The sequence below is a fragment of the Oncorhynchus nerka genome, linkage group LG5 (genome assembly GCF_034236695.1).
Source record: "Oncorhynchus nerka isolate Pitt River linkage group LG5, Oner_Uvic_2.0, whole genome shotgun sequence".
Taxonomy (NCBI): domain Eukaryota; kingdom Metazoa; phylum Chordata; class Actinopteri; order Salmoniformes; family Salmonidae; genus Oncorhynchus; species Oncorhynchus nerka.
This window is the reverse complement of record NC_088400.1, coordinates 48,485,466-48,505,026: the sequence shown is the minus strand read 5'-3', so window position 1 is coordinate 48,505,026 and position 19,561 is coordinate 48,485,466. Positions and strand designations below refer to the sequence as shown.

General features: G+C 45.7%; 1 protein-coding gene across 1 annotated transcript in view; it reads right to left on the bottom strand.

The window, feature by feature from the left end:
* The window catches only part of trpc3 (transient receptor potential cation channel, subfamily C, member 3), a 60,548-nt gene that overhangs the window by 30,854 nt on the left and 10,133 nt on the right, over nucleotides 1–19,561 (bottom strand). The window contains exons 4-6 of the mRNA XM_065018709.1: nucleotides 16,435–16,599; nucleotides 13,480–13,696; nucleotides 1,716–1,949 (exon numbers count right to left, since the gene is read on the bottom strand). Coding sequence (XP_064874781.1) covers nucleotides 1,716–1,949; nucleotides 13,480–13,696; nucleotides 16,435–16,599 — 616 coding nt within the window. The remainder of the gene's footprint in view (nucleotides 1–1,715; nucleotides 1,950–13,479; nucleotides 13,697–16,434; nucleotides 16,600–19,561) is intronic.

The following is a 19,561-nucleotide window of genomic DNA, read 5'->3' as shown; positions in this document are numbered from 1 at the left end:
TGAGAGACTAGTCAAAGATCATATCACCTCTACCTTACCTGCCACCCTAGACCCACTTCAATTTGCTTACCACCCCAATAGATCCACAAACAATTCAATCGCCATCACTCTGCACACTGCTCTGTCCAATCTGGACAAGTAGAATATTTATGTAAGAATACTCTTTATTGACTATAGCTCAGCATTCAACACCATAGTACCCTCCAAGCTCAGCATTAAACTTGAGCCCCTGGGTCTGAACCCCGCCCTGTGCAACTGGGTCCTGGACTTCCTGACAGGCTGCCCCTAGGTGGTGAAGGTAAGAAACATCACCTTCACTCCGCTGATCTTCAACAATGGGGCCCCACAAGGATGCATGCTCAGCCCCCTCCTGTACTCTCTGTTCACCCATGACTGCATGGTCATACACGCCTCCAAATCAATCATCAAGTTTGCAGACGACACAACAGTAGTAGGCTTGATTACCAAAATGACAAGAAAGTCTACAGTGAATAGGTGAGGGCTCTGAGAGTGTGGTGCCTGGAAAACAACCTCTCACTCAACGTCAACAAAATAAAGGAGATGATCGTGGACGTCAGGAAACAGCAAAGGGTGCACCCCCCATCTACATCAACGGTACCGCAGTGGAGAAGGTGGAAAGCTTCAGGTTTCTTGGCGTACACATCACTAACAAACTGAAATGGAACACCCACACAGACAGTGTGGTGAAGATGGCGCTACAGAGCCTCTTCAACCTCAGGAGGCTAAAGAAATTAGGCATAAAACCCTTACAAATTGTTACAGATGCACAATTGAAAGCATCCTTTCGGGCTGTACCACCACCTGGTATGGCAACTGCAGCCGCCCGCAATCGCAAGGCTCTCCAGAGGGTGGTGCGGTCTGCCCAACGCTTTATCGTGGGAAAACTACCCGCCCTCCAGGACACCTACAGCACCTGATGTCACAGGAAGGCCAAAAAGATCCTCAAGGACATCAACCACCTGAGCCACTGCCTGTTCACCCCGCTATCATCCAGAAGGCGAGGTCAGTACAGGTGCATCAAAGCTGGGACCGAGAGACTGAAAAACAGCTTCTATCTGAAGGCCATCAGACTGTTAAACAGCCATCATCAGCACATTAGAGGCTGCTGCCTATAGGCATAAACTAGGAATTACTGGCCACTTTAAGGAATGGAACACTAGTCACTTTAATAATGTTAACATATCTGGCATTACTCATCTTATATGTATATACTGTTTTCTATACTATTCTATGGTATCTTAGTCACTTAATAATGTTTACATATCTGGCATTACTCATCTCATATGTATAAACATTTTTCTGTATCTTAGTCCGTTCCGCTCTGACATCACTTATCCATATGTATATAGTCTTAATTAATTCCTACTTAGATTTGTGTGTATTGGGTATATGTTGTGTAATTTGTTAGATATTACTTGTTAGATATTACTGCACTGTCGGAGATAGAAGCACGAGCACTTCGCTACATCCACAATAACATCTACTAATCACGGGTATGTGACCAATAAAATTTGATTTGATAGCAACCTGAATTACCTTGTACCCCTGCACATCGACTCGGTACTGGTACTCTCTATGTAGACATGCTACTTTTACTCCTTAATATTATTCACTGTGTATTTATTGCCCGTGTCACTATTTCTGTGACAAATAACATTTGATTGGGTGCATCGATACAGTAGCTCTTCTCTCACCGTAGGTAAAGTATTTGACCTCCGGGGGTAGGGTCACTAGGGAGAGGTCGGTGGTGTGGATCTTTTCGTTGACGTACTGCTGGGCTCTGGTGGCCTGGAGGAAGGCAAAGAACCGAGCGGTGAAAGCGGCAATGAAGATGGAAAGCATGCCGAAGTCCAGAACGTTCCACAGCTGCTGCATGTACTCCCTGGGGCCCTCGGTCCACAGCTCCTTACACTCCGACCACATCATCCCTGCAGAGGAATCAACAAAGTTGTGGGTTGTGTTCAATAGGCACCAAACAGATTAAAATGTTTTGAAACTGAGAGAAAAATGTCTGCAGGGGAAACAACATCAAGAGGAAATGGGTTGTGTTAATTAGGTATCAAACTGAAAAAAAGATCTGAAACGAAGATGGACTATCTGGACATATCCAGTAAGAATGCTCATTTTCGTTTTCCATTGCGAATTGTTTTGCTATGTCGTGCACTAATTAACATGACTGGCAATAGTGAGACTGCAGTGTGTTGATTCAGTAATCACCTAATGTCTACCTAAAGAAACCCCATTGAGGGCCTGAAAATAGGTTCATTTGTTTATTTAAATCAACTGAATGAATCTAACTGTGCATTTATTTAAACACTACAGATTAAAAACTCTAAGCCCTGGTACAAACACAACTCTATTGCTGCACCAAACAAAAAAAAATCAATTTCTGTTTTGATCGAAGAGTGGGGATAGAGAGCCATCTGAAACTATGCAGTGCGCCTAGTCTGACCAAAATAAAAACTACATTTGGAAAAACAATTTAGTATATGCTGAAAAGGAAAATCCTAGCAGTTTAGAGAGTTGCGCCAGTAACCAAAAGGTCGCTGGTTTTAATCCCTGAGCTGACTAGGTGAAAAGTCTGTTGAGATGCCCTTGAGGAAGGGACTTAACCCTAATCGCTCCTCTAAATCACGCTGGATTAGAGTGTCTACTAAATTAAAAAAAATATATATATAGTAAACTGAAATTGTCACGCCCTGATCTGTTTCACCTGTCCTTGTGATTGTCTCCACCCCCTCCAGGTGTCACTCATTTTCCCCAGTGTATTTATCCCTGTGTTTCCTGTCTCTCTGTGCCAGTTCGACTTTATGTTTCAGGTCAACCAGCGTTTTTACCGTTCCCCTGCTTTTTGCATTCTCCTTTTTCTAGTCCTCCCAGTTTTGACCTTTGCCTGTTTCTGGACTTTGTACCCACCTGCCTGACCTTTCTGCCTGCCTCGACCATGAGCCTGCCTGCCACTCTGTACCTCCTGGACTCTGATCTGGTTTTGACCTTTTTGCCTGTCCACGATCATTCTCTTGCCTACCCCTTTGGATTAAAAAACATTGTAAGACGCCAACCATCTGCCTCCTGTGTCTGCATCTGGGTCTCACCTTGTGCCTTGATAGATATGTAAAAAAACAAAAACATCTTTAAAACTAAAACTATACTGAAACTATAATCTTTGACTGCAAAATAAATCAAATAAAAACTATGTTAAATTATGTTTAGTTTCTTCTAAACTGTAATGGAGTTTTTTTCTCATGGCATTTTCGAGCTTCTGAATCTGGCGGGTAAATGCTGCCAGTATATGCCGATGTTTCAAATAGACCTAGCTTGGGCATCACCATCAGTAGCTAAGAGGGAAGAAATCCGAGGGTGAGCAGGGTGTGTGAGTGGGCTAAGATAGTGCAGCTCGCTGGAGATGTTAGCAAAAAGTGTTTTATTTTATTTTTTAAATATCACCTTTATTTAACCAGGTAGGCTAGTTGAGAACAAGTTCTCATTTACAACTGCGACCTGGCCAAGATAAAGCAAAGCAGTGCGACACAAAAAACAACACAGAGTTACACATGGAATAAACAAGCATACAGTTAATAACACAATAGAAAAAAAGAAAGTCTATATACAGTGTGTGCAAATGGCGTGAGGAGCTAAGGCAATAAATAGGCCATAGTAGCAAAGTAATTACAATTTAGCAAATTAAAACTGGAGTGATAGATGAGCAGATGGTGATGTGCAAGTAGAAATACTGGTGTGCAAAAGAGCAGAAAAGTAAATAAAAACAAAATGGGGATGAGGTAGGTAGATTGGGTGGGCTATTTACAGATGGGCTATGTACAGCTGCAGCGATTGGTTAGCAGCTCAGATAGCTGATGTTTAAAGTTAGCGAGGGAAATATAAGTCTCCATCTTCAGTGATGGCCACTGACGAGGGAAGTCTTTTGTACTTCAGCAAATCAGAGAGTACAGCTGTGGAGCAGCAGGACTCCAGCAAGATGCCAGCACGTTGAATCCAGCAAGCATCTCAAACACAGTTCTTCAGCAAATCAGAGAGTACAGCTGTGGAGCAGCAGGACTCCAGCAAGATGCCAGCACGTTGAATCCAGCAAGCATCTCAAACACAGTTCTTCAGCAAATCAGAGAGTACAGCTGTGGAGCAGCAGGACTCCAGCAAGATGCCAGCACGTTGAATCCAGCAAGCATCTCAAACACAGTTCTTCAGCAAATCAGAGAGTACAGCTGTGGAGCAGCAGGACTCCAGCAAGATGCCAGCACGTTGAATCCAGCAAGCATCTCAAACACAGTTCTTCAGAAATACGTATTTCCTCACTTCGAAGATTGTGTCTGAGGTCACTGTCCATACGGGGGGTCAACCTGGCAGGGCATTAAGTGTCCCGAGTGAGCTGCGGAAATACCTGGTAGAGTCACCTCTCCAGTTCTGGCAGGCAAGGATGGCTGTTTATCCAAAGCTGTGCCTTGTGGAACTGGATCTGGTTTCTGCCCGTGCATCCCAAGTGTTGTGGTGAGAATATTCAGCATGTCATCAGGTTTGAGAAATCAAATGACCACCTCTCTGAAACACAGTCTTCTTGATAATAAATCAGAAAATCTTGTTTGGTTGTATTGCTTATGCTTTTGCTGTTGTTGCAGCTGTTTTTATTAACCCTATTTGAAGGGGTTAGTCAATGATATAGGTTTAACACCTCTTTGAGGTGCAATCCCATTAACCGGATGATATGACAACAGCCAGTGAAAGTGCAGGGCGCCAAATTCAAAACAACATAAATCTCATAATTAAAATTCCTCAAACATACATGTATCTTATACTGTTTTAAAGGTAATATTGTTGTTAATCCCACCAGTGTCTGATTTCAAATATACTTTTCAGCGAAAGCACCACAAACGATTGTTAGGTCACCACCAAGCCACAGAATAAACAAAGCCATTTATCCAGCCAAAGAGAGTCGTCACAAAAAGCACAAATAGAGATAAAATGAATCACTAACCTTTGATGATCTTCATCAGATGACATAGGACTTCATGTTACACAATACATGTATGTTTGTTTGATAAAGTTCATATAGCATAGCCACATCAATTCAACATAAATACTCATCATAAATGTAGATGATAATACAAGTTATATACATGGAATTATAGATAAATGCAACCGCTGTGTCAGATTTCAAAAATACTTTACGGCAAACCATGCAATAATCTGAGACGGCGCTCAGAAATATAATACAATTAGCCGCCATTTTGGAGTCAACATAAATCAGAAATTACATGATAAATATTCCCTTACCTTTGATGATCTTCATCAGAATACACTCCCAGGAATCCCAGGTCCACAATAAATGCTTGATTTGTTCGATAATGTACTTATTTATGTCCAATTAGCTACTTTTGTTAGCGCGTTTGGTACACCTATCCAAATGCTGGTGCTGGTCGACCATTTCTTCGGACAAAAATTTCCAAACGTTATATTACAGGTCGAAGAAACATTTCAAACTAAGTACAGAATCAATCATTAGGATGTTTTTATCATAAATCTTCAATAAAGTTCCAACCGGAGAATTCCTTTGTGTCTTGAGGAGGAACGGAACGCAGGAAGATAACATTGGCTTGAGGCGGAATACACACGGCTGTGACTATAACCAAAGATAATTATCTTGGGAGGTAATACGGTCAGCATTTGATTGTGAGGTATTCTAGGTCAGGTGAACCAAAATACCTTCTTCCCGGAGAGATGTTCATTGCTGTCTGTGCGATGTCCTGATAACCCAGCTGGCTGTATGGACGGGGACAGTATATCCAGAGAGAGCCATGATTCTATGAAACAGAGTATGTTACAGTCCCTGATGTCTCTCTGGAAGGAGATCCTCGCCCTGAGCTTGTCTACTTTATTGTCCAGAGTCTGAACACCAGAGAGTAATATACTCGGAAGCGGTAGATGGTGCGCCTGCCTCCTGAGTTGGTCTAGAAGTGGGCGGTGGCATCCTGGAGCAGCATTTGGGATAAGTTCAATTGCCCTGGGGGGTGTGAACAAAGGATCCAATTCGGGAAAGTCATATTCCTGGTCGTAGTGCTGGTGAGTTACCACCGCTTTGATATGCAAATTTTTTTACAGCTGTATGTAATAACACCAAAAAACACTCTGAGCGAATAGTGTAAGAAATTAAATACTGCAAAGTTGCTTAGGAGCTAGAAGCAGAGCTGCCATGTCTGTTGGCGCCATCTTGAATTGTTTGTTTCATATATCTGTTTAATATGGTCTAAAGTAAATATATGTAAATATAGGGATTCTAATTTGTATATGAATGTTGATATTTTGAGTGTCTTTTCGAAAACCAAATACTACTATATGAATAGTATATCAGAACACATGGTTTCACATGACATCCTGACTTGCTCTATATACCATTGAGGGTCCACTCATCCTTACAATAATATTGATACCATAACTTTTAGCCGAACAAAGTTGAATTACTGTTTAGCGGATGCCCCGCCTCACTTTTCTCCACACCCCCAAAAAAGTACAAATCAGATGCGTTATTTTTTTGCCAATATCTCTTTGTGTATAATGCCCTGTCCGCTCTCCCTTGAGCCTTACCAAAGTTGATGCTCAAGAGACCAAACAGCCTCAGATCACACGCTCAGATCATGTACGAGCCTCGGATTGGACAGTGAAACACACACTCGCACCTGCAGGTGACGTGCAGATGTTTAATTTTTCATGCCGTCATGGCTGAAGCCAACGCAAATTCCTACTATTTATGTGTCCAGGTTAAATGTAGGACGTCCTTCATTACAAACAAACAGTTGGTTAAATTCATGGTTATTGCATCATAACAATGTAATTTAACCATTTGACTGGCCAGAGATCAAGGCATTCATCAGCAAAGACGCAGTGCAAGCTGATAGTATTTTGGACAACCAAATTGAAGTCAAAATGATTGATGAAATCGAAGTGTGTCAGTTGTATGGTGATTTGCGATTCATAACTTACATTTTACTGGTACTACCAGTAGTAGTAGGCCAACCGATAACAGCCCGACGGAATGCGTTTGAAGTGATGATGCACCGCCGAGAACAGCTAGCATGTCGAGCAAAGTACATCGCCAGTGGCACGCACACACTTCGTGCAGATCAGCAGGTGGGGGCTTTTCGTGGCAGCCAGGCGAGACAATCGAAGGAGGATGCGGTGAACAAAGTTCCTAGGCTCGAATTTAGTCACGCTTGCTTTATATAGATTGATGCTTCTAATTGCTTCTTTTGGATAATGATGAAATGTTATACTCTAAGGCTGGATTGATGTATTTTTTCCAATGCTATGTTAATTTGGCAGATCTAACTTGATTGAACCTCTTTCTAAAAGGCCTAGTCTATGAGAGGCCTAATCATATTTGTATGAATATTTTGTTAACGCCAAGGCTATAGACATGCATTCAGGTCACTCATTATTATGGATCAACATTTGAATTTGATTACAATTATTTATTGTCAATCATTCTTTAATTTGTTAGGCTATGCAATTAAGTAGATTCATGAACTGATAATACATTCATACATAACTTTTAATTTTTTTATTGTTTGAATATGATAGAATAACATCCTATGTGAATAATGTTCATTGATGTTACTTTGTGTATTAATAATAATCATGAAATCAGTCTGAAATTGAATATTTTGCCTATTGTTCATGTCCATATAGCCTTGGACAATGTGATAAAGTACTGTTATTCCTTATCCATCGAATTAATTATTATTATTGTCACGAGTGGCGCTCGGCGGTCGTCATCACCGGCCTATTAGCTGCCACTGATTGTCTTTCCTCCCCCTCCTTGTATGTTTATTGGTAGCACCTGTTTAGGTATGATTAGTTTGTCTTTATTAGACAGCCGGCCCGCCTGGTTGTTGTGCGGGATTATTTCAGTGTAACCTTCGGCTCTGTTGTAGAGGTACGTGTTAGTGCCTGGTCGTGACTTTTCCGTTGTACATTTTCATTCCCTGTGTTTGGGGTCGTTACTATTGTGAGTACCCTGTGGTGCGTTGGTGCAATTAAAGACGCACAGCATTGCACTCTCTGTCTCCTGCGTCTGACTCCACACCCACGACACCCGCAGCATTACAGAATCCCGCACCTAAATCAAATTGAATGGAGTCAGCAGGAGCAGCAGCCAACCCTCTCCCATCGATGGAGGAACGGGTTCTCCACCACACCACCGTTCTCCATCGGATCGGATCCGCGATGGATCAAGTAATGGAGAGAATGGACCGATGGGAGAGGAGTGGTATCCTCTCTCCACCTTCGGCACCCACGGCTCCGGACTCCCCATCACTCGACTCCAGCACCCTCCGTCTGACGCTACCGAGGGCTTATGATGGAGCGGCGTCGGGTTGCCAGGGTTTCTGCTTCAGCTGGAGCTATACCTGGCCACCGTTAGACCCACTCCCTCAGGAGCGGAGAGGGTGAGTGTCCTCATCTCCTGCCTCACGGGTCGTGCTCTGGAGTGGGCGAACGCAGTCTGGAATGGCCCAGACTCAGCGCGGAGCACTACCCAGAGTTTTCCCTCCGCTTCCGTGCCGTGTTTGATCACCCTCTAGACGGCCGAGCGGTGGGAGAACGACTTTTTCATCTCAGGCAGGAGAGGAGGAGCGCCCAGGATTACGCGCTGGAGTTCCGGACCTTGGCAGCCGGATCTGGGTGGAACGACAGGGCCCTTATGGACCACTACAGGTGTAGTCTCCGAGAGGACGTCCGCCGGGAGTTAGCGTGTCGGGACACCACTCTGTCACTGGATCAGCTGATTGACATGTCCATTCGACTGGACAATCTGCTGGCTGCCCGCAGGCGTTCAGAGAGGGTCCTGTGCGTTCCACCACCCAGCCCCTCCGCTCCCATTCCGATGGAGTTGGGAGGGGCTGCGCCGAGGGGTACCGGAGGAGGAGGCCTTCCCTGCACCAACTGTGGTCGGAGAGGACACACGTCTGATCGGTGCTGGGGGTCCGTCTGGGAGTAGAGATGGCAGGCGGAACGCTTCTCGATCATCCCAGGTGAGTCTGCATCAAACTCACCCAGAACCCCTGTTGGCCACATGTTTGTCTTAACCTTTTTTTCTTCACTTTTTCCCTCTTCCCAGCATAGGGCGCTAGTCGATTCAGGCGCAGCTGGGAACTTTATGGATCGCGGACTCGCCCTTAAGTTAGGGGTTCCGCTGGTGCCGATAGATTCTCCTTTCCCCGTGCACTCCCTAGATAGCCGGCCATTAGGGTCAGGGATGGTCAGGAGACCACGGTCCCACTGGACATGGTGACGCAGGGGAATCATAGGGAGCGTATCAGTTTTTTTATTATTGATTCGCCTGCGTTTCCAGTGGTGCTGGGGACTCCTGGCTGGCCCGGCACAATCCTAAAATTTCGTGGAAACAGGGGTTCTCCAGGGGTGGTCAGAGGAGTGTTCTGGAAGGTGTTTGGGAGTTTCCATCGGTGCTACGTCGGTGGAGAGTCCAGACCAGGGTTCCACGGTGTGCATTCCCCGAGTATGCCGATTTGGCAATCGCTTTCAGTAAAGTGAAAGCGACTAAATTACCACCTTATCGACCGGGAAGGGATTGTACGATAGATCTCCAGGTAGACGCTGCGCTTCCCAAGAGTCACGTGTACCCGCTGTCCCAGGAGGAGACGTTGGCAATGGAGACATATGTCACGGAGTCGCTGGGACAGGGGTACATTCGGCACTCCATTTCACCCGTCTCCTCGAGTTTCTTTTTTGTGAGGAAAAAGGAGGGAGGTTTGCGTCCGTGTATTGATTATAGAGGTCTAAACGCCATCACAGTGGGGTATAGTTACCCTCTACCTCTCATCGCTACGGCGGTGGAATCATTCCACGGAGCGCAGTTCTTCACAAAACTGGATCTCAGGAGCGCGTATAGTCTGGTGCGTATTCGGAAGGGAGACGAGTGGAAAACCGCATTTAGTACCACATCAGGCCACACAGCCGTTTTTCAATCCTTTGTAGACGAGATTCTCAGGGACCTGTGCGGGCAGGGAGTGGTTGTTTATATCGATGACATTCTGATCTACTCGGCCACTTACACCGCGCATGTGTCTCTGGTGCGCAAGGTGCTTGGTAGACTGCTGGAGCATGACCTATACGTCAAGGCTGAGAAATGCGTGTTCTCTAAACGAGCCGTCTCTTTTCTGGGATATCGCATTTCCACCTCGGGGGTAGTGATGGAGGGCGACCGCATTAGGGCCGTGCGTAATTGGCCGACTCCAACCACGGTAAAGGAGGTGCAGCGGTTTTTGGGTTTTGCCAACTACTACCGGAGGTTTATCCGGGGTTTTGGCCAGATAGCGGCTCCCATTACCTCACTGCTGAAGGGGGGCCTGGTGCGGTTGCAGTGGTCAGCAGAGGCGAACGGAGCGTTCAACAAGTTGAAGGCGCTGTTCACTGATGCGCCCGTGTTGGCGTATCCGGACCCCTCTCTAGCATTCATAGTGGAGGTGGACGCGTCCGAGGCTGGGGTGGGTGCCGTGCTATCGCAGCGCTCGGGTACGCCACCAAAACTCCGCCCCTGCGCTTTCTTCTCAAGGAAGCTCAGCCCAGCGGAGCGTAACTATGATGTGGGGGACCGGGAGTTGCTAGCGGTGGTTAGAGCTCTGACGGTGTGGAGACACTGGCTTGAGGGGGCTAAGCACCCTTTTCTCATCTGGACCGACCACCAGAACCTGGAGTATATTCGGGCAGCTAGGAGACTTAACCCACGTCAGGCAAGGTGGGCCATATTCTTCACCCGGTTCCGGTTTACTTTGTCTTATAGACCGGGCTCCCAGAACGTAAAGGCTGACGCACTGTCCCGCCTTTACGACACGGAGGATGGGTCCACCGAACCTGCTCCCATCCTTCCCGCCTCAAAGCTGGTAGCACCAGTGGTATGGGAGGTGGACTCGGATATCGAGCGGGCGTTACGGGCTGAACCCGCTCCTCCTCAGTGTCCAGCGGGGCGAAGGTACGTGCCGCTTGGTGTTCGGGACAAGCTGATTCGGTGGGCTCATGTCCTACCCTCCTCGGGTCACCCTGGGGTGACGAGGACAGTGGGGAGCCTTCAGGGGAGGTATTGGTGGCCTACTTTGGCTAAGGACGTTAAGGGTTATGTCTCCTCCTGTTCAGTGTGCGCTCAGAGTAAGGCTCCTAGGCACCTTCCCAGAGGGAAGTTACAACCCCTCCCCGTTCCACAGCGGCCATGGTCACATCTGTCCATAGATTTCCTGATCGATCTTCCGCCGTCTCAGGGGAACACCACGGTTCTTGTGATTGTGGATCGGTTCTCTAAGTCCTGCCGTCTCCTCCCGTTGCCCGGTATCCCTACAGCCCTACAGACTGCGGAGGCGTTATTCACCCATGTCTTTCGGCACTACGGGGTGCCGGAGGACATCGTTTCTGATCGGGGCCCCCAATTCACGTCTCGGGTATGGAGAGCGTTCATGGAACGCTTGGGGGTCTCTGTCAGCCTGACCTCCGGTTATCACCCCGAGAGTAATGGGCAGGTGGAGAGAGTGAACCAGGAGGTGGGTAGGTTTCTGCGGTCGTATTGCCAGGATCGGCCAGGGGAGTGGGCACGCTACATTCCCTGGGCTGAAATGGCTCAGAACTCACTACGCCACTCCTCTACTAACGTGTCCCCTTTTCAGTGTGTGTTGGGGTACCAGCCGGTCCTGGCACCATGGCATCCGAGCCAGACCGAGGCTCCTGCGGTGGAGGAATGGGTACAGCGCTCCAAGGAGACCTGGAGGGCCGTCCAGGAATCTCTACAACAAGCGAGTGGACGGCAGAAGAGGAGTGCTGACCGCCACCGCAGTGAGGCCCCCGTGTTTGTACCGGGGGACAGGGTCTGGCTCTCGACCCGAAACCTACCTCTCCGCTTGCCCTGCCGGAAGCTGGGTCCGCAGTGTGTAGGGCCCTTTAAAGTCCTGAGGAGGATAAACGAGGTGTGTTATCGATTACAACTCCCTTCCTATTATCGTATTAACCCCTCGTTTCATGTGTCTCTCCTCAGGCCGGTGGTAGCTGGTCCCCTGCAGGACAGTGAGGTGCTGGAGGTCCCTCCCCCCCCTCTGGACATCGAGGGGTCCCCGGCGTACACGATCCGGGCCATTCTGGACTCAAGACGCCGGGTGAGGGGCCTGCAGTACCTCGTGGACTGGGAGGGGTACGGCCCGGAGGAGAGGTGCTGGGTACCGGTGGGGGACATCTTGGATCCATCCATGTTGAGGGATTTCCATCGCCTCCATCCGGATCGCCCTGCACCTCGTCCTCCGGGGCGACCTCGAGGCCGGTGTCGGCGCGCTGCGGGAGCCGCGCGTCAGGGGGGGGTACTGTCACGAGTGGCGCTCGGCGGTCGTCATCACCGGCCTATTAGCTGCCACTGATTGTCTTTCCTCCCCCTCCTTGTATGTTTATTGGTAGCACCTGTTTAGGTATGATTAGTTTGTCTTTATTAGACAGCCGGCCCGCCTGGTTGTTGTGCGGGATTATTTCAGTGTAACCTTCGGCTCTGTTGTAGAGGTACGTGTTAGTGCCTGGTCGTGACTTTTCCGTTGTACATTTTCATTCCCTGTGTTTGGGGTCGTTACTATTGTGAGTACCCTGTGGTGCGTTGGTGCAATTAAAGACGCACAGCATTGCACTCTCTGTCTCCTGCGTCTGACTCCACACCCACGACACCCGCAGCATTACAATTATTTTTTTTCTGCTCGTCTCACTTTTCTGAGGGGAAAATCCGGTAAACAGTGAATCAATTTTGTCTGGGTAACTTTAGTTGGGTAACTAATTAACTGACACAAGTACTGGTTTTGGAGAAAAGCTACTTTCAGTTTAAAAATAAAATCAGAGTCGATTGAAGTGCCTGCGCATCTGCAGTGGAAGGTGGCAGATTTACAGCACTGTTTGACAGACAAGGCGATATCCCAAAAATTGTTCCTATCACGAAAACAGCTATTGGGCCACAAACTACTAAGGCACTCACGAACACAGTGGTGTTCTCCGTTTTGCTCTACCACCCCCACAAGTGTCACAGGATTTGTCTGAGGGTAACTAGGTACTGGTTCAAAAAAAATGAATGAAAGTATGGAAATCGTATACATACAGTATATATTTCCTGAGCTTTCTTATATATCCTAAATATAGGACAGACATCTATTTTTCCATTTATGAATGTGTTATTCAATGCATTTCTATGGCCTATAGCAATAAAGCCCCCCCTGGAGGCTTAGACTTTTAGGCATCGTTGAACTTTATTGTTTAATCACAGAGGTTGTTCTCCTTTGAAACTTTATGGAATATTTATGCGCCCCTGAAACGTAGCTCTGATTTATCCCCTTGCCTCTGACCACACATTTCCAAGCCCCTCTGGTGCAGTGCAACCCTGCACAGTACCACAAAATGTTAAACACATAAATCCTGTCTCACCTGTGACCCAGACCATGATGAGCATCTCGGTCCAGCTGAATTCGGTGGTCTTGACCCGGTAGATCTGCATGGGGTGGTCAGTGACTGTCACGTTTGGCATGGTGCTGATGCCCTGGAAGCGGTCTGATGCGTTGAACAACAGCAGGCACAGGAAGATGATGAAGGAGGCGGCATGGGCCACAAACTTCATGAAGGGGCTGCGCAGGACGTTTCCCAGCTACATACAATAAAAAGGATCACATTTACACTTCAGTCACTTAGCAGATGCTTTTATTCAGAGTGACTTACACTCAGTGCATTCAACTTGCATATAGTAGGTAAGTAATAGCAAGTACTACCTTCAGTGGGGGTCAGTGGGATGCAAAGCGAGAAATCAGTCCATAAGTCTATAGAGTAACTATGCTACAACCACTTAACTTTATGGAAATTATTTTTACAGTGAAATCTGGAGCGTTGCAAACAACATCCCTTAAGATATAAAATGTAACACTAACATTAATTGGAGCATTGCAAGAGACCCTTGCTATACTACTGACACGTTCGGAGATGTCATTTACAAAATAGACTCCAATACCCTACTCAATAAATTGGATGTAGTCTATCACAGTTCCAGACGTTTTGTCACCAAAGCCCCATATACTACCCACCACTGCAACCTGTACGCTCTCGTTGGCTGGCCCTCGCTTCATACTCGCCGCCAAACCCACTGGCTCGAGGTCATCTACAAGACCCTGCTAGGTAAAGTCCACCCTTATCTCAGCTCGCTGGTTACCATAGCAGCACCCACCTGTAGCATGCGCTCCAGCAGGTTTATCTCTCTGGTCACCCCCAAATCAATTCTTCCTTTGGCCGCCTCTCCTTCCAGTTCTCTGCTGCCAATGACTGGAACGAACTACAAAAATCTCAAACTGGAAATACTTATTTCCCTCACTAGCTTTAAGCACCAGCTGTCAGAGCAGCTCACAGATTACTGCACCTGTACATAGCCCATCTATAATTTAGCCCAAACAACTACCTCTCCCCTCTACTGTATTTATTTATTTTGCTCCTTTGCATCCCATTATTTCCCTCTACTTTGCACATTCTTCCCACTGCAAATCTACCGTTTTAGTGTTTTACTTGCTATATTGTATTTACTTCGCCACCATGGCCTTTTTTAAAAACTTTTTTTTTGCCTTTACCTCCCTTTTCTCACCTCATTTGCTCACATTGTATATAGACTTATTTTTCTACTGAATTATTGACTGTATATTTGTTTTACTCCATGTGTAACTCTGTGTTGTTGTATGTGTCGAACTGCTTTGCTTTATCTTGGCCAGGTCGCAATTGTAAATGAGAACTTGTTCTCAAGTAGCATACCTGGTTAAATAAAGGTGAAATAAAAAAAAATAAAAAAAGCAGGGTAAGTGAATATAAACAAATAAACACACTATGCACTCACACTCCTAGACATACTTACTTAACTCAAAGGTGGCTGTAAATGTCTTTGTTTTACTTTTAAGAGGAAGAGTTAGGGTACATGGACAAAAGAGGCCCTATACATTACTATTCTATATGTCATTCTATGGGCTAGACACGATACGCTTCAAATGCTCTGGTTTGAGTTTAGATAATTGAAGGGAACACAATTGGTGAATTCTGTCCAAACACAGTCTCTGTATTTCAGCCGAGACATACTCCAGTTGTGAGGTTCTGAGTGGCAGGAATGATGGAGGTGGGTGGCCTTGCATGCCATAATTATATCTATACTCGTTTGGCAGATATTACTTTTCACATTGCAAAACAATTAGCAATCAGATTCAATCAATCTAATTGATTTTATAAAGCTCTTTTACATCAGTAGTTGTCACAAAATGCTATACAGATAAAACCCCAAAGAGCAAGCAATGCAGAAGCACTGTAGCTAGAAAAATAACTCCCCAGGATGCCAGAAACCTAGGAAGAAACCTAGAGAGAAACCAAGCTTTGAGTGTTGGCCAGTCCTCTTCTGGCTATGATGGGTGGAGATAAGAGTATGGCCATTAAGACCAGATTATTCTTCAACACGTTCAAATGTTCATAGATGACCAGCAGGGTCAAATAATAACCATATTGGTTAAAGAGGGTTGCAACAGTTCAACATCTCAAGAGTAAATGTCAGTTGGTGGCTTTTCATAGCAGAGTATTCAGAAGTCGAGAGAGCAGGTCAGAGAGAGCGAAAGAAAGAAAGAGAGATTCGAAACAGCAGGTTTAGGGCCAATCATATGTATTGGTTTGAACTTTGTAGAGTTGTAAATAACCGCGTTCTAATAATTTTGGATAGAAAAAAAGTCTAGGTGGCCTAGTCAGCCCAAGTATGAATTTTAACCTAATTTGATCCCATTCACATTTTCTCACAAATGGTCTATAAATACACAACGTTACCGCTTCGTTTACCCTGGCCAGAGGGACAGGGCGCATAGTAGGCTATACTCTGCAGCTTCTGTTGTTAGTAGCCTACAGTTGATCACACTGAAAAATGGTCTCGTTTCCATGCAATACAACATGTTAGATCGCTAATGTTTAGGTATATAGGTTTTTGCTTGTGTCTGTTGGGAGTGATGTGTTATCACGCTTGCTAAATAATTACCGGAGGAAAGTGGAGAGCATGCCTTGAGCTTTGTGCCCGGCCCACACGACCTGTATTTTCAGTGAATCTGATTGGTCAAGACATGCAAAGAGCCTGCACCGGCACTCCGATGTGAAGGAGAGACAAATTGTGCATGAGTTGACAAATAAGAGGCAAAACGGTAAAAACAAAACTGCACTTTGCCCCTCTTTAACGCTTTGAAACAATATATTTTATTTTTGTGCCACCTTGTGAACAACATACTCCATCAACATTGCTCTGACCAAGACTACATCTGAATTCTGACCAAGTGTTTCAGGTTGGTAAACGACACTCGGCGGTTTGGTCAGAGGACGTGGTACTCTTACCCGACTGCAGGGAGCGAACCAGTAGCCCATGGCCAGTAGGGGCAGACCAAAGGCCACCGCCACCACCACCAGGCACTTCACAACGATGGTCTGCTCCCTCAGGCCCGAAAGGTTCTCATACCAGATCGTCAGCAGCTGCTGCTGGCAGTTGGGGTGGGCCACAAACTGTAGGGGAGGAGAGAGAGAAGCGGAAATAAAATATGTCATGTAAAAGTTAATGCAATGGGCAAGCAGTCTGGGAAGAAAAGAGGCTGAGTGGCAGGCCTGGTTCATCCTCTAGGCTGTCACGCAGTTTAGTCTGGAAAATGAGTACGAAGACCCAGTTCCGAATATATCCTGTAGGCACCAGGGGGAAATCAGGAAAAGGGACTGCTGGAGTGGAGGCACCAGTCATCGGTTGGTCATTTGCATTTTAAGTGGGCCTATAAAGTGTGTTTGTGTGTGTATATGTGTGTGAGTGAGTGTGTGCGAGAGAGAGAGAGCTGCTCATATAATCACATTAACAGGCTTGATCAAATCTGGGAGAAATGCATTAGGCTTTCGCCAGTGGCGGCTGGTGTGGGAAGAACTGGGGAGGTGGTGTTCCCTGTAATGGAAGTGTTTAATCAAAACCCACCGAGACATTAACGAAGTGGACAGTTCTCTCTGTGGGTTTCCTTGACACTGTCTGCCAGCCCAGTCAACCCATAACCATTTCAAAATAGTAAACATTTGGTTATTTGCTCTGTAAAGACCAAACACCACAAGATAAGAACATCAACCTGTCTCAAGGGGAGGTAAATAGTTTGGGTTCACATGTTGATAATAATATGGGAAAAGATAGACACGCAATTCCAATTTAAGAAAAAGATAATGGACGGGAGTGGTGGCCAATTCCAGTTCAAATTCTAATTGTTGAATCGAAATGGAATTGACCCACAAGCTGTTGCTCCCAGGGACTTCGAGAATCACTTGTTCAAGTTCATTTCGAGACACAGTCTCGTGAATTCAGGGCCAGTGGGAGGTGCATTACCACCTGTAGTAAGGAACAAGTTCCATCCTCAAGTGTGCAAGGTTAATGAATAACACACCTCTGTGCATTTGGATTTTTAATGTCATGGTTGTCCTACATCAGCTCTCCCTTTTTCCTAGGAGGCTAGCAAAGATTGAATTGGAAAATATGGCAGATTAATTATGCAGTTGAATAAGGAATCAAGGCGAAGCCAGAACGGCTATAAATAAGGAGCAGCGAGTCTATTATTAAAGATTCTTTGGAAAGGGAGAAATGTGTGACATTCATACATTTTTGGGATGAGTGGGATGAGTGTACTGTGAGGGAGGTACTAAAAGCCTGGGACAAGTTGAGAGGTGAAAATGAACTTTGCAGTTACAGGATAAGCATAATCTCACAGAATTGTCTGTAGCGTCCGAACGGTTTGGCCTACAAAACTATTATGACCCCTCTGTGGACAGATGATACTCTCATGAACGTACATGTTGTTGTTTTGCTCTAGGACACCCACAGGCCTCACAAGATTCGTTTGAAGGTCTCCCAGTACCAATTGAAAAAATGTATGGAATTATATACAGTGCCTTCGGAAAGTATTCAGACCCCTTGACTTTTTGCACATTTTGTTTTGCCTTGTTCTACATTTTTTTTCTTCCCCTTCATCAATCTACACACAAAACCCCATAACGACAAAGCAAAAACAAGATTTTAGAAATGTTTGCTAACAATCGACTCGAGGCGATTCCAGCCTGGAGTCTTCTTAGGTATGACGCTACAAACTTGGCACACCTGTATTTGGGGAGTTTCTCCCATTCTTCTCTGCAGGTCCTCTCAAGCTCTGTCAGCTTGGATGGGGAGCGCCACTGCACAGCTGTTTTCAGGTCTCTCCAGAGATGTTCGATCGGGTTCAAGTCCAGGCTCTGGCTGGGCAACTCAAAATAATTCAGAGATTGTCCCAAAGCCACTCCTGCATTGTCTTGGCTGTGTGCTTAGGGTCGTTGTCCTTTTGGAAGGTGAACCTTCACCCCAGTCTGAGGTCCTGAGAGCTCTGGAGCAGATTTTCATCAAGGATCTATGTACTTTGCTCCGTTTATCTTTGCCTCGATCCTGACTAGTATGCCAAGGGGTCTGAAAACTTTCCGATGGTCACTCTATCAACTGGTTCCCCATTGATCTCCGTAGGGGGTAGTTCAGTTTTGTTCCTTCTACAATCAATGTATCTCTTTTGTTTTCTTAATGTTTTTATCAAGAATGTTATCTGTGCACCATGTACTTTAATGTAATATCAACTAGAGGTCGACCGATTAATCGGAATGGCCGATTAATTAGTGCCGATTAATTGGTGCCGATTTCAAGTTTTCATAACAATCGGTAATCTGCATTTTTGCACATCGATTGTGGCCGATTACATTGCACTCCACGAGGAGACTGCGTGGCAGGCTGACTACCTGTTACGCGAGTGCAGCCAGGAGCCAAGGTAAGTTGCTAGCTAGCATTATACTTATCTTATAAAAAACAATCAATCTTAACATAATCACTAGTTAACTACACATGGTTGATGATGTTACTAGTTTATCTTGCTTGTCCTGCTTTAAATATAATCGACGCAGTGCCTGTTAATTTCTCATCGAATCACAGCCTACTTCGCCAAACGGGTGATGTGTCACGTCCTGACCTTAGTTCCTTTTGGTATGTCTCAATTTTAGGTTGGTCAGGGCGTGAGTTGGAGTGGGCATTCTATGTTTTGTTCTTATGTTTATATTTCTATGTGTTTGGCCTGGTATGGTTCCCAATCAGAGGCAGCTGTCGATCGTTGTCTCTGATTGAGAACCATACTTAGGTAGCCTGTTTTCCCACTCTTGTTTGTGGGTGGTTATTTTCCGTTTCAGTGTTTTCACCATATGGGACTGTTTCGATTTTCCTTTATTAGCTTGTTCGTTTGTTTTCTGTGTTCAGTGTAATAAATATGACGAACACTTACCACGCTGCATATTGGTCTGATATTTTCTACTCCTCCTCAGAAGAGGAAGACGACAACTGTTACATGATGATTTAACAAGCGCATTCGCAAAAAAAGCACTGTCGTTGCACCAATGTGTACCTAACGTTAAACATCAATGCCTCTCTTTAAAATCAATA